The sequence below is a fragment of the Ammodytes marinus genome, assembly GCF_949987685.1.
Source record: "Ammodytes marinus genome assembly, chromosome: 15".
Classification (NCBI taxonomy): domain Eukaryota; kingdom Metazoa; phylum Chordata; class Actinopteri; order Uranoscopiformes; family Ammodytidae; genus Ammodytes; species Ammodytes marinus.
This window is the reverse complement of record NC_137219.1, coordinates 2733869-2752080: the sequence shown is the minus strand read 5'-3', so window position 1 is coordinate 2752080 and position 18212 is coordinate 2733869. Positions and strand designations below refer to the sequence as shown.

Sequence of the window (18212 nt, the reverse complement as noted above, 5' to 3'; positions counted from 1 at the left end):
AATTGGAAACATATTCTAGTCTTACATTTTGTGCCAGGTGCCTCCGAAATAATTTTGATTTATGATGATATAGTTATTCCATTCTAAGAGCTACAACTAAATAGGTTTTGTAAACTAACTGCAGGCTCTGCCGATCAATACAAATATACAATGGATCGATACAATGATGATGCATTCGAAACGGCATAGTAATGGTAGTATAGTAATACATTTGACCATTCATTTAGTACCAGAGTCTTTGGGACTAGACATTGTTTAAACTGTTATCACGCTAGTAGAATAGAATATGTTTATTGCCATTTGCACAAGTACAAGACAGTGAATGTCCATTGGGATTATTGTGCGAATCTCCCTGAGTCAGCTTATTCAATAAAAACAATCATAAATATATATATAAAATAAGATAGCATTATAACAAGAACAAAGTAGAAAAGTATAACAATAATTAAAGGGACACTGTGTAACATTTGAAGTAATTTATTAGCTAAAAGGAGGATAAATCAGGAGGATAATTCAGATTATTGGCATTGGAGGTGATTGTACACTAATGAGGACATATTTATGAATGCGGATATTGATTTTGGCTAATAAATTACTTAAAATGTTACACAGTGTCCCTTTTTTAAAGTAAGAACAAGTGTAACAGTAGTAACACTTCATCATGCACCAGCATTTCGGCCTTTGTACAAATTCCTCAGTGGAATCCTCGTCCCAGAATAGCTGAGGGGACATCTGTGTCGCGATTCGGCTCCAGGGGGGACTGAGAGCGAAAGTCCGTCTGTCTGCACCCTAAAAAAAAATACATACACACTCATACTCATACTCATACTCATACTCATACTCATACTCATACTCATACTCATACTCACTCACTCACTCACTCACTCACTCACTCACTCACTCACTCACTCACTCACTCACTCACTCACTCACTCACTCACTCACACTCTCTCTCACACGCACACAGACACACACACACACACTCACACACTCATACCCCCCCCCCCACACAGACACACATACACACACACACACACACACACACACAGACACTCACACTCTCTCTCACACGCACACATACAGACACACACTCTCTCACACGCACACACACAGACACACACTCACACTCTCACACACTCAAACACACACACACACACACACGCCTCCTTGCCCCCTGAAAGTCTGGAGAAATCAGTCTTAAGGGATGACAGCGATCTGACCTCGAAGTTCACGACCGGATCCTACAGCTTTCACTGCCTTCTGCTTCACTACGAAACAAAACTCAATTCTGTGCCTTGAATGACGCTGTGAGCATTCATTCCATTATTGGGGTCTCGGTTTTATATTGCTGTAGGTGATCAGACACAAAAAGCATATTTGAGGAGAGTGGCGTTACATTTCATACTGTTTCAGTCGGTTTAAAATAGCCAGGTTTTCTTCTGACGTATTTCCGATAATCCGCAAAAGAAAATCTTAACAATAAACATTTATATGAATATGAGGAGCCTGCATTTTTTAAAGTATGGCAGAGTTTACAAACTGGTTTCGGCCCCGACACTCGCGCAGGAGCTCGGAAAGATCCGTCTAAGAAATGTTTCGGTTGTTGATTCTACTGCTAAGAAAAAAAACCTGGACGGACAGCAGAAGGTATAAAATCCCATGCGCCATCACCGAATGCTTACCTCATTGGCCGGGCGGCAACAGAAATTACGCACTATTGCTTTAATAGTTGGTTAAACATTTCCTCTATTCTGTGAGCTCTTGGAGGCAAAAAAAACAATTCTAGGCCGTGTTGCGGTGATAAATCGAGAGGTAAAATAAATGATAGATGTGTTAGCTCCGTGGCTATTGTCATTCAACAGTATTCATCATCAGTGCCTTTCAGATAGAGTGGGGGGTGGATGAGTGGGTGGGTGGGTCGGGGGTATATGAGCCAGAATTTACTGCCAAGCCTTCTGGACCTGTTTGTGGGTGAAAGACAATGAAACATCTGTGAGGGGAGGTGCCCCAGTGTGATAACCCCCATGACACACTTGCCCTGACACAACCGAGCTTTCCCCTCCCAACAACCTGCGACTAAACCAAGATTCTAGTTTGTTTTCGGCCGAGTTTAACTGCACAATAGAAGCCCCCCTAGATCCTACTCCAGTACATTTGAAATAAAGATGTTTCATAGCCCAAGTTATCAAGTTAAAGGTGCATTATGTAACTTTTGGTATGTCAGAGAAGTGAAAATGTTCTAAGGTTTATTCTCATGACTTAGTAAAAACGACTTTCTTCACAGGAAAATGTGATCCCTGGAACACTGTTTGAAGTTAGAAAGCTTCCGGAAAAGTTACTGTTTCACTGTTGTTGTTGTTTACAGCAGCAGGGCCCACAGTTTGGTTTACAAACATATTCTAGTCTTACGTTTGGTTCCAGGTTCCTCAAAATGATTTTGTATTGATTTGTGATGATAGGATTATTCAATACTCAGAATTACATGTAGAGAAATATGTTTTGTAAAGTGACTGCAGGCTCTTCAAATGTAAACAAATCTCGCTCCTCTGAAACTGCATAGTGCACCTTTAAAGACTCCATCTTTGTTTTCATAAATGTTACTTTGGTAGAAAGAAAATGTTACTTCTTTTCCGACACTTTGAAGAATTTTGGCATATTTTTCTACGAGTGGAGTTTAGAGGACGTCAGGTTTCAGTAAAAATTAGGTTGTAGCCCATTGTCTGTCTCTGTCTGTCTGTCTGTCTGTCTGTCTGTCTGTCTGTCTGTCTGTCTGTCTGTCTGTCTGTCTGTCTGTCTGTCTGTCTGTCTGTCTGCCTGTCTGTCTAGCCCATTGTCTGTCTGTCTGTCTGTCTGTCTGTCTGTCTGCCTGCCTTACGACGATAGCAAAGATGCATCGATTGTGTTTCATTGAGGTTTTGCTTATTCCCTGGAAGTTCCAATCTGTCAGTATCTTTCCAGCTTTCTTGAACTGCCGAGTTTATTCTCAACATTGTATTTCATCTTAAATTCTCCACATTAAGTCTTTCTTCTCAAAATGCATACTGAAAAAAAACAACGGCCTAATTTTTTTCTCTCTCCCGTTGCCCCAATACTCTTAATATGCTTTTATGATTACGGCTGTGGGAAGATATATCAGAAATATCGGTCCGATCTGTGATTTAAGATTCAGGAAATCGGTCTAAAGGGAAACGTGTAGGAAGGCAGAGTGCAGTGAAGTTATTTTGATGTAAAAATTAAGAGAGCAACAAAAAAAAAAATCCTGTAAACACACCCAGAGCCCAGCTTTTAATCACACATATTGAAGTGAAATATTGTGTGACATTATATAACCAGGAGATTCAACCTGACGGTGACATAACAGCATTATTTCATATCCTAATGGTCTGTAGTGAGCTGTGGACACAATGTCATTAAACTAGTAGATTAACTACATTTTGCAGTAGCTTGCTGGTTGTACAACTACATATTTGCATAGTGATTTGAGTAGTTCGATTACTTTTTCTATGTGCCATTTATTTGTGTAGGTAACTACTGAAAAAAACTAAAAATGTTGGGCCATAAAAGGAACGGATAAGCCAAAGGAAGAAGCCTTAGTTAACCAAACTAGATTTCTCGATGGTTACCTGTCCTGCAGTTCAGCATCATCCAATGTGAAGTCATTTGTGTGTTTTCAAAGAAGCTTCCCTAGCACTAATAATAGTCTAGTCTAGTCTCTGTCTGTGTGTGTGTGTGTGTGTGTGTGTGTGTGTGTGTGTGTGTGTGTGTGTGTGTGTGTGTGTGTGTGTGTGTGTGTGTGTGTGTGTGTGTGTGTGTGTGTGTGTGTGTGTGTGTGTGTGTGTGTGTGTGTGTGTGTGTGTGTGTGTGTGTGTGTGTGTGTGTGTGTGTGTGTGTGTGTGTGTGTGTGTGTGTGTGTGTGTGTGTGTGAATGTGTGTGAATGTGTACAAAACAATGTAAAGCGCTTTGGGTCTGTTTAAAAAAAAGCAGGGAAAAGCGCTATATAAGTGGAGTCTGTTTACCATTTACAGTCAATAATACCCCTCCTGTAAGAGAAAAACATCTTGATTTCAGACAGATTTTCAAGCTGTAATTGTATTAGTGGCTCTAAACGGCTCCTAGATTCATTACGCCCAATTTGAACCATGCTTAGGATGCACACGATCGCATAAACAAATTCAAATTCAGTTAAAAAAAATTAGACTTAACTGGTAGCACAAGCTTTTCCTGTAGACAAACACACTTAAAGGTGCAGTCAGTGATGCTTGACACCAGTTTTTTTTTCCGGCCTACACACAGTACAGACAGGTGAGGAGATTTTGACAACAAGCATTCTCCAGAATCCCTGACTCCACCTTTTAAATCTTAAAGACCTACTTCACCGGTGGGAATCGGAAGGTGTATTGAACTCTGAGATCCTATGTAGTATGAATGTGTAAACATTTTAGAAATCGGTTCATCCTAGCCTGAGAAAAGGCAGAAAGAGTGTTTTACGGTCTCACTGTCTCACCCTACATTTTAATAAAGTGACATCACTTCACTAAAAATGTAGGGTTAGGATTAACAAGACAGCTGGACCAAGGGAAGACTGAGGGAAGAAAAACCTCATTCATTATATTAAAATAGTGATTTTATAATGATGGAACGCCGGTTCTGTACGGGTGAAGTATTCCTTTTAAGTGTTTTTATCATTTCTGCTTATCGTTTATAAAAAAAAAACAATAATTGCTTTTTCTCCTCAGGTGAACGTCTACGTTTTGGGACGAACTTTCCTCGTATTGGCCAGAGAGCTTTGCATCAACGCCCCAGCTATAGGTAAGACACATTACTTACCTTTACCGTGTTCTACTTAAAGGTGCACTATGTAACTTTGGGTTGTGTCAGAGAAGTTACAAATGTACTAGGTATATTCTCATAACAGAATAAATAAACATTGGATCCCTTGAACACTGTTTGAAATTAGATAGTTTCCTGAAAGGTAACGGTTTCACTGTTGTTGTTTACAGCAACCAGGCCCACAGTTTTGTTTACGAAAATATTCTAGAACTACATTTGGTTCCAGGTGCCTAAAAATTATTAAGTTTTGATTTATGATGATGGAATTATTCAATATTAATTATTACTTGTACTTAGTAGGTTTTGTAAAATAACTTCTGACTATATATCCAAGAAATCCTCCTCCTCTGAAACTACATAGTGCACCTTTAATTCACTATGCTAAACTTTGTTGAACTAAGCTTTCTTAATTGTGAATCATTTGTTGTCAAGTTCGATTGGGCAACATTCCATTATGTTGATAAATATGTCTTATAAATTATGGCTCCCACTACCAATTAGTGTCATTATTATCGCCAAGAAATGGTATAAAAAAAAAAAACGATAGCCTAAGTTCAAGTTAATCGAACCCAGAAATGATTGAATTTACAACGAACTTAAACTTTTTTTAAACGCTGCAAATCTTCACATTTGCGAAGCTGGAATCTGAGAATGACTGAAAAGTTCTCAGGGGATTTGATATTGTATGTCCTCTATAAAGTTTGGGAACTTGAAAGAAACAGATTCGTAAAATAGGAAATTAAATGACATGGAAATGAAAGGAGGCTGTTTGAATTGTACCCAGATCTTCCTGCTTCTACAGTCACACACGCACACACACACACACACACACACACACACACACACACACACACACACACACACACACACACACACACACACACACACACACACAGCAAACAATACTTAAAGGATACAGGATGGCATTACACCCTATGTTCACTGGGTAAACCTATCTGTGCTGGCATTATATAATACAATCTTCCTCGGAGGTGAAATGAGTCAGGAATAAAACGACAACTACGCAACTCACACAGACGCACACACACACACACACACACACACACACACACACACACACACACACACACACACACACACACACACACACACACACACACACACACACCACACACACACACACACACACACTCCTCCACAGATAACATACTGTAAAAAACCTGTCAGTATCTAACTATATGTGTCTCTCTCTTCTCGTATTCACCCAAACTATGGAACTCACTTTCCCCCCATTATGCAAAATCTGTACTCAAACCACATCCTTTTACACCAGTGAAGTTATCCTTATGAGTAAATGTACACAAGGCACATTGAAATTCGTCTTTTCGCATATCCCATCTCAAGTTACCACACTTGGAGTAACTGCCCCTGGAGCAGTTAGCCGTTAGCTTGTTCATTCATCCACCAAACTGTATCGCGATGTAGTTGGAACTCATTTGCTGAGCTATGTTTGTATTCATTATTTTTTGTTCTTTGCATATGCTTTGTTGTAGTTTTGTTTTCATTTGTATGACTTTATGATTTGTAATGTAAGGCGACCTTGAATTCCATAAAAAGTCACATTTGATAGAATATAATATTATTCATATTACAGTAAAAGCATCCCTAGTTTTACACCTTTTAAAATAGTTCTTATTTGGGGTGTTATTTGGGCCCTTGCACTACACTTAAAACCCAAATGTATTGAGTAAATCCCCCTACAAGGCTGAAAAGAACAACGTGTTTTTCTTGAAACCAAGGTGTAGTTCCCACTGCAGTAAACAGAGGGCGCTGCAGGCCATTTAAAAAATAAAATAAAAATCTCCCCATCACCACCAACAAACAACATAATGACATGACATCCGTGGCTTCAATCACATTATAACCTTTATGTTTTCATCATCGTCAGGTGTATAAGCATTCTAGAACAGAACACATCTTGGTCATTTCAAAACAAAACAGCATCAAGCCGTCAATCGTATTTTTCAACCAAAAGACACACTGTTTTTCTGAGGCCGTCCTTTTACTTTTGAAGTGCAAAAAAACAAACTGGTTTTTCGACAAGATTTTTTCTACTTATTTTTTTTTTGCATTTTTAGAATCATAACACTACATAAATGTTTTCGCTCCTCGTGTGACATTTTGCTGCTTTAGACTATAGTAACAACATCATAGTATAGACTTGCAATTACACCATTTTTTTCAATTTTTTTTTGAAGCAGTCCCTACTTGTTCCAGTTGTGGAGCTCAACTCGATGACATAACCAACAAATCACTTTTATTAATGTTGTTCCTACAGCAGCCGCAGCCCTTATTACAACACAGGCATCAATCAGAGCACAAAAATAACGTTAACCCAGCAATTTCTTAAATTAAAAAAAATAACATTAAATTAAATAAGAATAAAAACGACAAAAAAGCTCCTTGGCTTTTTTACTCTCTCTCTCTCTCTCTCTCTCTCTCTCTCTCTCTCTCTCTCTCTCTCTCTCAAAATAGTCTCTTGAAGAACTATCTAAATCCAGGCCATTTAGTGTGACGACATTAGTCAAGAGTCTTTTTTTAATGCTACATTACTTTTGAAAGGCTTGGGACGGAGGCTTGAGAACATTAGAGGAGGACGAAAAACCTTAATTTTCCCATCAGGAAGCAGTCCGGTCTTAGAGTAAAGCTCATGCATAGAACACAAGCTCTGGGATTTGTCCCCCCTGCACGCCCGTCCCGTTGGTGCTGTCTGAGGAGCACTGGAATTGAAATGTCACCTTGCCACACTGCACCTCCGTCATGCCCTCCTGGCCGAAATAGCTCAGTTCGTTCCCATCCAATACGGCGCTGACAGTGTAGAACGCGTCTTGCTCCACTTGAACCGGATGCTCAAACCAAACGGGGAACGTACTGCTAGAACCGTCCGACACAAACTTAGTCACGTTCTGGGCGAGCGTCACCCCTTGCCTCTTCAGTTCGATTTTGACGCTGTACTCGGCTTTCCCCCCGCTCGACCCGTACAAGCCCAAGCCCGCGATAAAGATCCTCTTGTCCACCGCGAACTGGATGCTGTCGCAGCGGCCGCGGTAACGCCACTGGTTGCTACGATACGCCGACGACTGGAATCGGTGGCACTTCTGCGGCGCGAGACCCAATCTGGCGCTCTCCGGGAAGTCCAGTTTGGGTTTGGTCTCGGCCGTGTACCACAGGAAGACGTTGTGCGTCTCTTCCAGCGTCAGAATGTCACATTGCGCCGCTCCGTTGGCGAACTCCTCCAGACTCATGGATGGGATTCGAACCAAGAACAACGCCTTTCCCAGGACGTCTCTCTTGTTGCGGGTCGTGGGGCCCAATCCTTGTCTATGGCACTCCGCGGTAGCCCAGTTCATGACGGCCTCAAAAACCACCACTTCCTTGGTGTTGAGGGTCTCTCTACGCAGGATAATCTCAAGCGTCTGAAGGTCTATCTCGCAGAAACCCTCGGAGCAAAGCGAGAGTTCGGCTTGGGCGTCGATAACTTCCCAACAGCGCTGGGTGAGCTCCGGTTCCTCAAACAGCCGGCTCTGGGACAGCAGCACACAGGCGTTCTTGGCTTCCAGGCTGGTCTCCAGGAAGGTGACGCAGGCTTTAGCCAGAGCCGGGACGATGTACTTCTTGGCGGCGTACAGGGTGGCCAGCACCGTGTCCGCCTCCAGGTCGATCTCATCGCTGTACATGTACCTGGGAGAACGAAACGGATTAATGACTGTTCAGTGGGAGTGGGGCTGCAGACAAAATGACATTCTATCTATCTATCTATCTATCTATCTATCTATCTATCTATCTATCTATCTATCTATCTATCTATCTATCTATCTATCTATCTATCTATCTATCTATCTATCTATCTATCTATCTATCTATCTATCTATCTATCTATCTATCTATCTTGAGAAAGCTTGTTGTCAAAATCAGTGAATATCTCCTCATGATCCACACCAACAAGCATTCTCCAGAATCGCTGACTGAACCTTTTAACAGTAAATCATCAACTAGTTCTTTAAGAGCTGATATGAGGAACTTAAGAACTGCAGTGACTAACTTTTGGAAGTTGGAGTGCCCATTTCTGCTCTAATCTGAGAAGTATCATATGAAGAATTTTCACAAAGCTGCAGTCTGCATTGCTGGGCTTAGCCAACGCTACTGAAGGAGTATTACAAAGCCAGGTTATTTATAACTCTGCATATGTTCCCCCTTTTAAGAAAACTGTCAGGGGAAAAAAAAATAAGTCTTTAGTCGGGACAAAAGAACGTTGAGAAAACCAGCAATTACTGAGCTCTGGCGCTCTCAGCACTTTGGCACCGGCCTCTGTGTGTGTGCTAAGCTTTGGGATGAGTAATAATATGCTTTTGAAGTGACACTGACTGGGCCTGTCATCTCTGGCCCCCTCTGTGTGTGTGTGTGTGTGTGTGTGTGTGTGTGTGTGTGTGTGTGTGTGTGTGTGTGTGTGTGTGTGTGTGTGTGTGTGTGTGTGTGTGTGTGTGTGTGTGTGTGTGTGTGTGTGTGTGTGTGTGTGTGTGTGTGTGTGTGTGTGTGTGTGTGTGTGTGTGTGTGTGTGTGTGTGTGTGTGTGTGTGTGTGTGTGTGTGTTCTGGCGGAGTGTGTGTGTGTGTGTGTGTGTTGGCGGAGTGAGGCTTTAACTTACTTCAGCAGAATTAGAAAAGCAGCAGGTTCAACATCTGGGATATGGATCTCGGACTCCTCCTCTGCGAGGTCGCCGTAAAACATGGCGCAGAAGACCGAACTTCCCACGGCCAGCACATACTGCAATGGGAGGGGTGTGTGTGTGTGTGTGTATGTGAGAGAGAGAGAGAGTGTGTGTGTGTGTGTGTGTGTGAGAGAGAGAGTTTGTGTGAGAGAGAAAGAGAGAGAGAGAGGGGTGTGTGTGTATGAGAGAGAGGGGGAGAGAGAGTGTGTGTGTGTGTGTGTGTAGGGGGGAGAAAGAGGAGCAGACATATGCGTCAGACACACATTCAACCACAATCATTCGTCTTCTCAAGTTCAATAAAGGAGCAAGAGTAGTTCTACAGTTCTACTTCTGGTCTACTCATCTAACCAAGATTTTTATTTTATTTTATTTTTTTACATTTCAGACCAAAAATCTCAACTTCTAAAGCACTAACATCACCTAAACTTTCCACAATCATTCCTTGCACTATTCTGAAGGGTATTACAGAAGGATGTTGGTCATATGTTGTAAATTGTCTGGTTTATCAGACATTCTGTTCCTAAAAACATGCCGAAAACGCATTTTTAAGACTTTTACGAAGCATTTTTGAACCATAAAATTAAAAAAAAAAAATCGATCTAAACCAAAGTTAAATGTGAAATGGCTTTACCTTGTGTGCCGGGACCTTCTGCGACGCCCCCAAGGGTCCGACAATGAAGTGCACATCAGCCATCAGCTCGTTGTTAAACATCAAGGCATTCCTAAAAACCAAGAGAAGCAGGAATAATAAGCCTCAATCAAGTATTGGATAACATCAAGAAGTCCCCCCCCACACACACACACACACACACACACACACACACACACACACACACACACACACACACACACACACACACACACACACACACACACATAAATAAAACACACACACACACACATAAATAAAACACACACACAGGCACAGACACACACACACAGGCAGGCACACACACACACACACACACACACACAAGGGAAGGATTTAGTTCAACAGTAGTAGAGGCTGCAACTCATCACAATCACTTCAATCTACTGATTTATTTTCATGATTAATCAAACGCAGATTGTGTGATTTTGTTTTTTTTAGAGCCCGTCATGATTTCTTGAAGTAACAGTCAAAAACAACAAGATATTCTATTCATTTCTATCTATCTATCTATCTATCCATCTATCCATCTATCCATCTATCCATCTATCCATCTATCCATCTATCCATCTATCTATCTATCTATCTATCTATCTATCTATCTATCTATCTTCTTGGTCTTTTCATTTTTTAATTAGAAAAGACCACGAAAACCAAAAAATAATCAAAATGTTTAAGGTGGAAGCAGTGAATTTTTTGCCATATTTTCTTAAAAACTATCCTTAAATGACAAATCAATTAAACACATTGTCTCAAGTTATTGTTGCATTTATATAAAGTAATGTCCTCATTGCAAATGCTAAGGTTAATGTAACAAAGTAACACAATAAAACAGTTATGAGTTGGGCTGGTGGCAGTATAGTTACCTCACTGCACTTAATGGCCATATTTTGAGTTTTATTATCATATTATTACTTTGAGTTAAGTGGCTATAATCTTGTGGATGCTTCATAATGGATCTTAACCCCTTCATGTCCGAATTAAAACCAACTCGGTCAGTATTTCTCCTGAAAATGAACTTAAATAATTTTTTAAACGTATTGTTTAAAGTTTTTCAACTGAAGTAACAGCTGTTTAACAATCCATTGAATAAAAAGATGCATTATGTGGAAAATATACAATACACGAAGGACATCATAATAATAATAATAAAATTAAGTCTGGTAGCAACTATACCATTAAAAAAAAACATATATTAACAAGAAATCGGCTTTAAAATAGCTTATAACAACATTGTACTGACCACTAAAGTGCATGAAAGGGTTAATGTACTTTATGGTCCACCAACGTCCTGTCTGTACTTTTTTCCGCACATGCATAGCCTATAATATGCTCGCCTAGAAATCCCACAATTTCAACAATTTTTTGGCACGTAATATTTTGAAGGTTAATGGGCTTTATTCGGCTTGTTACCTTTCTCTGAGTGTGGGATGGCTGCACTGCCAGCTGGGCGGATCTAGTACGTTGTTGTTGTTGATATTTTGCTGTGAAGTCGGTGTAGTTGCGGCGCTATAACTCCCACTACCAAATCCTCCTCCGCAGCCGCCGCCGCTACTCTCCTGGCTCACCGGCGGCTCCTTGGTCTTCTCCGCGTCCGATACGGAGGTGCCAGTGGACAGGTTGTTAGTGAAAAGCTCCGCAGCCATTTTACTACTATTACCAGTGCTCCCACTATCCTCCGTGTCCTTATTCTGCTGCTGCTGCTGCTGCTGCTGCCGCTTCTTGGTCGTGAGGGAAAGGCTCAGGATCTCATAACATACCGGCAGCCTGCTGGTGCTGCTAGTCGCGTTGACCTTCTTGGACTTTTTCAGCGTTTCTGGAAGCAGGAGGAGATAGGTCAAACACCTCATGATCCGGCCATGATGGAGCAACCTGCAGTCGGCCGTTGGCATCGGCACAAAAAGCAACAAAATCGAGTCAAAATCCTCGTTGAATTAGATCTTTTTGTCGAATGAATTTTGAATTAACTAAAAAATAGGTTGTGGATGGATGGAGAATTCAGCCCCCTTTTTTTCTTGCGTGAAAATCCTGTTAGGTTATTACAAGCCCCGCTTTAAAAAAAGGCATCGACAGCGAAGTTTACACGACAACATAAATAGATAAATATCCAGTCCAGGCCCCCGTTGGGAGAGTCCATTCGTTTCCAACTTAAACCCAGGATGTACTATCACTCTTTCGTTTTTTTCCCCTTGGCGGTCACCTCATCCCCAAATGTCCTCGCTCGCTCGCGTCGCTTGTTTTCCCTTTTTTTTCTCCCTCTCTCTCTCTCCCTGTAATCCTGATAGTCGCAGCTGGTGGTTCAGATTCGCCGCCTCTGCGTTAATCCTTAATCATATTATCACTCTTTCTCCCTCCAAACAAAACTGTCCGTCGAGTCGAACCTTTGAAGAAAAAAAAACAGTTGCAATGGCCCTTTACGTCCGTTCGCATCCGAAGTAAATAGTCATTTGTCGGGAGTTTTCAAGGTCTGATCATTTTTCTAGCTTTTTTTTTCTCTCTCTCTCTCTCTCACTCTGTCGTGATCTTCATCGGACGCCCAGGGCTCCGTGAGAACCAATCAGATTCACGTATGGCTGTGGCGTCAGAGCAGCAGACGCGCCTCCCCTCAGCTGCTCAGCTCTGCAGAGTGCATGCGTCACGGGGCCCGCCTCCCAAAGCAAAGCCCCCAGTCCCGTTGACTTGGAGCCCGTGGTGGGATAAAAATAAATATTAAAAAAATAAAAACATGGAGGTCGCTTAAATATGACCCTCCTGTGCAGTAATGAGGCGAAATAAACCCTTAAACTCAAACAGAGCAGCAGAGCAGTGTACTGCGCCTGAAGCCATGGTATAGTTTGTACTATAGTTTTTATTCCACCTCTGTGATTTTATTACTGTGTGTGTGTTCATAACAAGGTGAAAGCAGGGCCAGTCCTAGACTTTAGGGGGCACTAATCATCAACCCTGCTCCCCCCTCTCTCTCACTCACTCACTCACTCACTCACTCACTCACTCACTCACTCACTCACTCACTCACTCACTCACTCACTCACTCACTCACTCACTCACTCACTCACTCACTCACTCACTCACACACACACACACACACACACACACACACTCTCACTCACTCACACACACACACACTCACACACACACACACACACACACACACACAGTGCTCCAGTTGACATGCAATGTAACTGCTATGTAAAAGCCTTAAAACAGCTGTTGTGTTTGTATGTAGTAGTCCAAATATTTCTAACAACTTCAATGGAGTCTGATCTTATTCAACGATCTAAAACACCATCAGTATTCAGTCTGGTTTGCTTGAGTGACAGCTGACAGTTTGCTCCGACAATCCTACAGAGAAAATGAACAACTCTGAGACCAATTTATATTCACCCACGGCAACAAGAAATAGACCAGAATGCATTGCAAGCTCTGAGTTAGTGTAAGGGTTTTTGAGCTTCCACACAACTTGAATGATAACACTTGAATGCTATTCATGCGTCCCCTCCCTGCTCTGAGATATGATTGAAAGGAGCGAGGTTGCGCCCCCTTATCTCGGGCTGGAGAAGTCATATTGGTGAATGTGTTGAACAATAATAGAAGTAGGGCGAGATATGCCAAAGTAAAGTGGGTACATTCGGGTACTTTCGTGGTAAAGTGGGTACATACAGTTTAAAAATACAGCCGTCCGTCAAAGAATTGCAGATTGCAGATTGATTATGCGCGACAGAGAGTTTAAAGGTGCAGTGTGTAGAATTTATTGGCATTTTTCAGAACAGACTTGATAGAAAGTATATATATATCTTTTTTTAAAGATTTTTTTTTGGCATTTTTATGCTTTATTGATAGTGCAGAGACAGAGTTGAAATGGGGCAGAGAGGGGAGTGACATGCAGAGAACGACCGCGGGCTGGAATCGAACCTGGGTCCGCTGCTGGCCGAGGCCCATGGGGGGGACGCCCTATACCAACTGAGCTAAGGGCGCCCCCATCATAAGTATGTTTTAATTAATGTATAATCACTTAAATAGAAGTTAGTGTTTCTTTTATGACTTAAGAATGAGCCTCATCTAGGGCGAGTGGGGCGTGCCGCCATGTTGCACCGCCATGTTTCTACAGTAGCACAGAACTGACAAACTTAACGGCCTTATGAGTTTTTTTATATATAGTGGGCGTCCTGGGGAAATGCACCTGTTGGAAGATCAAGAAGAAGAAGTACTATAGAATAAATAACTAAATACATCTTCACCTCATCACTTGATATTGTGGAAAGACTTGAGGATGATGCCATCTTTAGTAACTACAGCTTCTTGTTCTTGTCCTTGAAGGCCACCGTAGCTTCTGTAAATTCTACCAAGGGAGCGTTGCAATGTAGAACTTTCACCACTAGATGCCACAAAATATCCCGATATTACACACTGTACCTTTTTAAGTCGGATTTCCCCCGCCTTAAAATAAAAAAATTAAATAAAATGGCCAAGCGATTAAACTTGAGCAGTGATGGTAAGCTGTGCAGACGTATCATTACTGTGTGCGTGTGTGTGTGTGTGTGTGTGTGTGTGTGTGTGTGTGTGTGTGTGTGTGTGTGTGTGGAGAAGAGGGGGGAGGGGGGGGCTGGTGTATTAAGGCCTGGATCTTATTACCATCTGGCTCCCCCAGCTTTCTACTGGACTGCTCTTTAAACGCAGCCGCTCACTTCAAAGATATTTAATTCCATTGTCAGAGCCGCGGCACGGAACAATACTGTCTGTCTCCCCCGCCTACAGGGGCAAGATGAGCCCTATGATTATATTACTATTAAGCCAAGACACTGCACGTGAAAAGCATTTTTAACTTATATACAGCCCCGGAAAAAATTAAGAGACCAGTTTGGAGTTTTCCTTCAATCTTTATCTCTACATTACTTGTTGAAAATTCTCTAAATGACAATATTTTTATTGTGAATTTGGTAGAAATGTTGTCAGTAGTTTATATTATAAAATCTAAATGTTCATTTTACTCAAACATATGCATCGAAAGAGTAAAACAAGAGACACTGAACATATGGACTGGTCTCTTAATTTTTTTCCAGAGCTGTAGCGTCATGGAACTTTGCCAGTTGATTACTTACTGTACACTGAAACAGCTGTTTTTTTGTATTGCGATTGCTTCAGAAATGTTTGAATAAATCTGAACATATAGCAAGATCTAGCTAATTATGTGTACATTTTGTGAAAAAAATATATATAGATTTGTTTGATAAAGCCAGAGTTAAAATCTTTATTTAATTTTTGTGTTTTTACTAGAACAGACTTTGGAATAACGGCCTTATTTCATTTTTAATATAAAAAAAACAGCAAAAAAAGAGAGACAAATAATCTAAAAATTAACTGGTGCTTGAAAAATATTATGTTTTTGCATGTAGTATCTTGCTTTACCATTCAAGTTTTAGGCATTTAATAAGGTCTAATTATATATTCTTTAGTATAATCGGCCGATGATCAAAGGGTTGGAGGTTCGATCCCCGCCCTGCCACCTGTGTCATAGTTGTTGTGTCCTTGGGCAAGACACTTCACCCACCTTGCCTCGTGTGAATGTCGATAGTTAGCCTGCTATCGGTGTATGAATGTGTGTGTGAATGGTAACGTGTGTGAATGGTAACGTGTAAATGGGAACAGGTCTCCCTTGCAAAAGAGTCTTCGGACTCAATGGGATATACCTGTATAAATAAAGGTTAAAAATAAATAAATAAATAAATAAATAAATAAATAAATAAAAGTCAAAAGGCTAACCTGCCACCTGCCGAGCTGTTCTATGTAAAAAGCAGGCGGTCGACTCCTGATAGTTTTTTCTTCTCTTCAAACTGAACCCAAAGTATTTTCTGTTAAAGTTTGATAGGCCACACTCTGCAGGGTTTTCCTAGAGACATTTGAGAAGCAAAAAAGGGTTTGAGTAGTGAGCCATGGGATTGGAGGGATGCCCATATATACAAATCCCTTTTTTTCACCAGCTGTGAAAGTCTGGCCAGAGACACTGAATGAGAAGTAGGGCCGTTTCAGAGCCCACTTGAGCTACATGCTAATCCTCCAGCTCTCCACTGGAGCCCATTAGCATTCAACACAAGGAGACAGGGGTTTTTTAACAGGGAAAATCACAGGTGCCGATAAGTTTAAAATCATTATAAAGTCAAAGTTCAAGCTGCATTTCCTTTGGTCTGAAATATGGGTTCGGCAGTTATACGGTAATACAGTATCCGGGGGGTATTGAGACATAGTACCTGTATTCCCTTTTAATGGTGGAGTCAGCGATTCTGGAGAACGCTTGTTGCCAAAATCACTTTTTTGTCAAATTCCTTAAATATCTCCTCATGATCCGCTACCTGTCCATAGTGTGTTAATACACAGCTTAGGCTCTGTAAACGGGCACGTTGCTAACCCTTTTTACAGGGCTACATAAAGGAACAAATGCCCCAGATTTTGACTGAATTTAAAGACAGAACTCTGGTCTCTCCTAAGTTACGCACTATAGCTTTAACTCAAAGACCAAACCCCTCTTCCCATCTTTCTCCACAGACCCGTGCCTGTTCATTCCCCTGCACGTGGAACTATTGACGGAGACAGTAAAAACAGTAGTGTTAATACACAGCCTAGGCTCTGTAAACGGGCATGTTGCTAGCTGTACATAATATAATATACACATAAGATTTTCTGCGCTCAGGAGGATAATTCAGATTATTATTGTCAGAGGTGATTTTACACCAGTGAGAACATATTTATGAATGAGGATATTGATTTTAGCTAATAAATTACTTTAAAAGTTACACAGTGTCCCTTTGAATACAAAACTCCCATCTCCCTCCACAGACCAGTGCCTCTAATACACACAGCCTAGGCTCTGTAAACGGGCCTGTTGCTAGCTAAACTTAAACACACCCCTCCCCTTTCCCTAGACCCAAGCCGGTTAATTCTTCGGTACGACTATTGACAAAGACAGTAAAATAAAGTGTTAATACGCAGCCTAGGCTCTGTAAACGGGCATGGTGCTAGCTAAACTTCAATACAAACCTCCCGGCTACCAACAGTCACTAAATGAACATGTGGTGAAGCGGGTAGGGCGGTGGTCCACTGGGTTAGGCACTATAGCTTTAACTGAAAGACCAAACCTCCCCTCCCTCCACAGACCCGTGCCTCTAATACACACAGCCTAGGCTCTGTAAACGGGCATGGTGCTAGCTAAACTTAAACACCCCCCTCCCTCTCCCTCCACAGACCCGTGCCTGTACATCCCGCGCTTCGCCCAGATGTTGGAGTTTGGGGAGAAGAACCACGACGTCTCCATGACGGCGCTGCGGCTGGTCCAGAGGATGAAGAGGGACTGGATGCACACGGGACGCAGACCCTCGGGACTCTGTGGAGCAGGTAACAGTAGTGTGTGTGTGTGTGTGTGTGTGTGTGTGTGTGTGTGTGTGTGTGTGTGTGTGTGTGTGTGTGTGTGTGTGTGTGTGTGTGTGTGTGTGTGTGTGTGTGTGTGTGTGTGTGTGTGTGGACATGGGACTCCGGCCCTCGGGACTTTGTGGAGCAGGTAACCGGAGGAACCTTACTGTCCCATATTTCACACTGCACCTTTTAAGTCGGAATTTCACCCGCCTTAAAATGAAAAGAAACGGCCCAGCGATTTAAGTTGGAGCAGTGATTTTGTGTGTGTGTGTGTGTGTGTGTGTGTGGACATGGGACTCCGGCCCTCTGTACTCTGTGGAGCAGGTAACCATAGGAACCTAACTGCCTCTAGCAACCGTCACTAAATTAACATGTGGTGACGTGTGTAGGGCGGTCGTCCACTGGGTTGCAGGGTCGGTGGTTCGATCCCCCCGTATCCCCGCCACATGCAAAACAATGTAGAGCGCTTTGGGTCTGTGAAAAACCAGGGAAAAGCACTATATAAGTGGAGTCCATTTCCCATTGTAGGTTGATCAATAGAACATAGGCCAAAAAGGTTATTATGCATTATACCCTTTTAACATTTAATTGTAATACCAA

General features: G+C 41.8%; 2 protein-coding genes across 2 annotated transcripts in view; one reads left to right on the top strand and one right to left on the bottom strand.

The window, feature by feature from the left end:
* brf1a (BRF1 general transcription factor IIIB subunit a) overlaps positions 1-18212 on the top strand; it is a 125831-nt gene that overhangs the window by 17984 nt on the left and 89635 nt on the right. Inside the window, exons 6-7 of the mRNA XM_080041833.1 lie at positions 4738-4810; positions 17445-17594. Coding sequence (XP_079897959.1) covers positions 4738-4810; positions 17445-17594 — 223 coding nt within the window. The remainder of the gene's footprint in view (positions 1-4737; positions 4811-17444; positions 17595-18212) is intronic.
* LOC307261304 (BTB/POZ domain-containing protein 6-B-like) lies at positions 6736-12648 on the bottom strand. Its single transcript, XM_080041810.1, has 4 exons — positions 11622-12648; positions 10191-10281; positions 9497-9615; positions 6736-8533 (listed from the first exon to the last, which is right to left on the bottom strand). The coding sequence occupies exons 1-4, from the start codon at positions 12098-12100 to the stop codon at positions 7501-7503; spliced, it is 1722 nt and encodes a 573-aa protein (XP_079897936.1). The 5' UTR covers positions 12101-12648; the 3' UTR covers positions 6736-7500.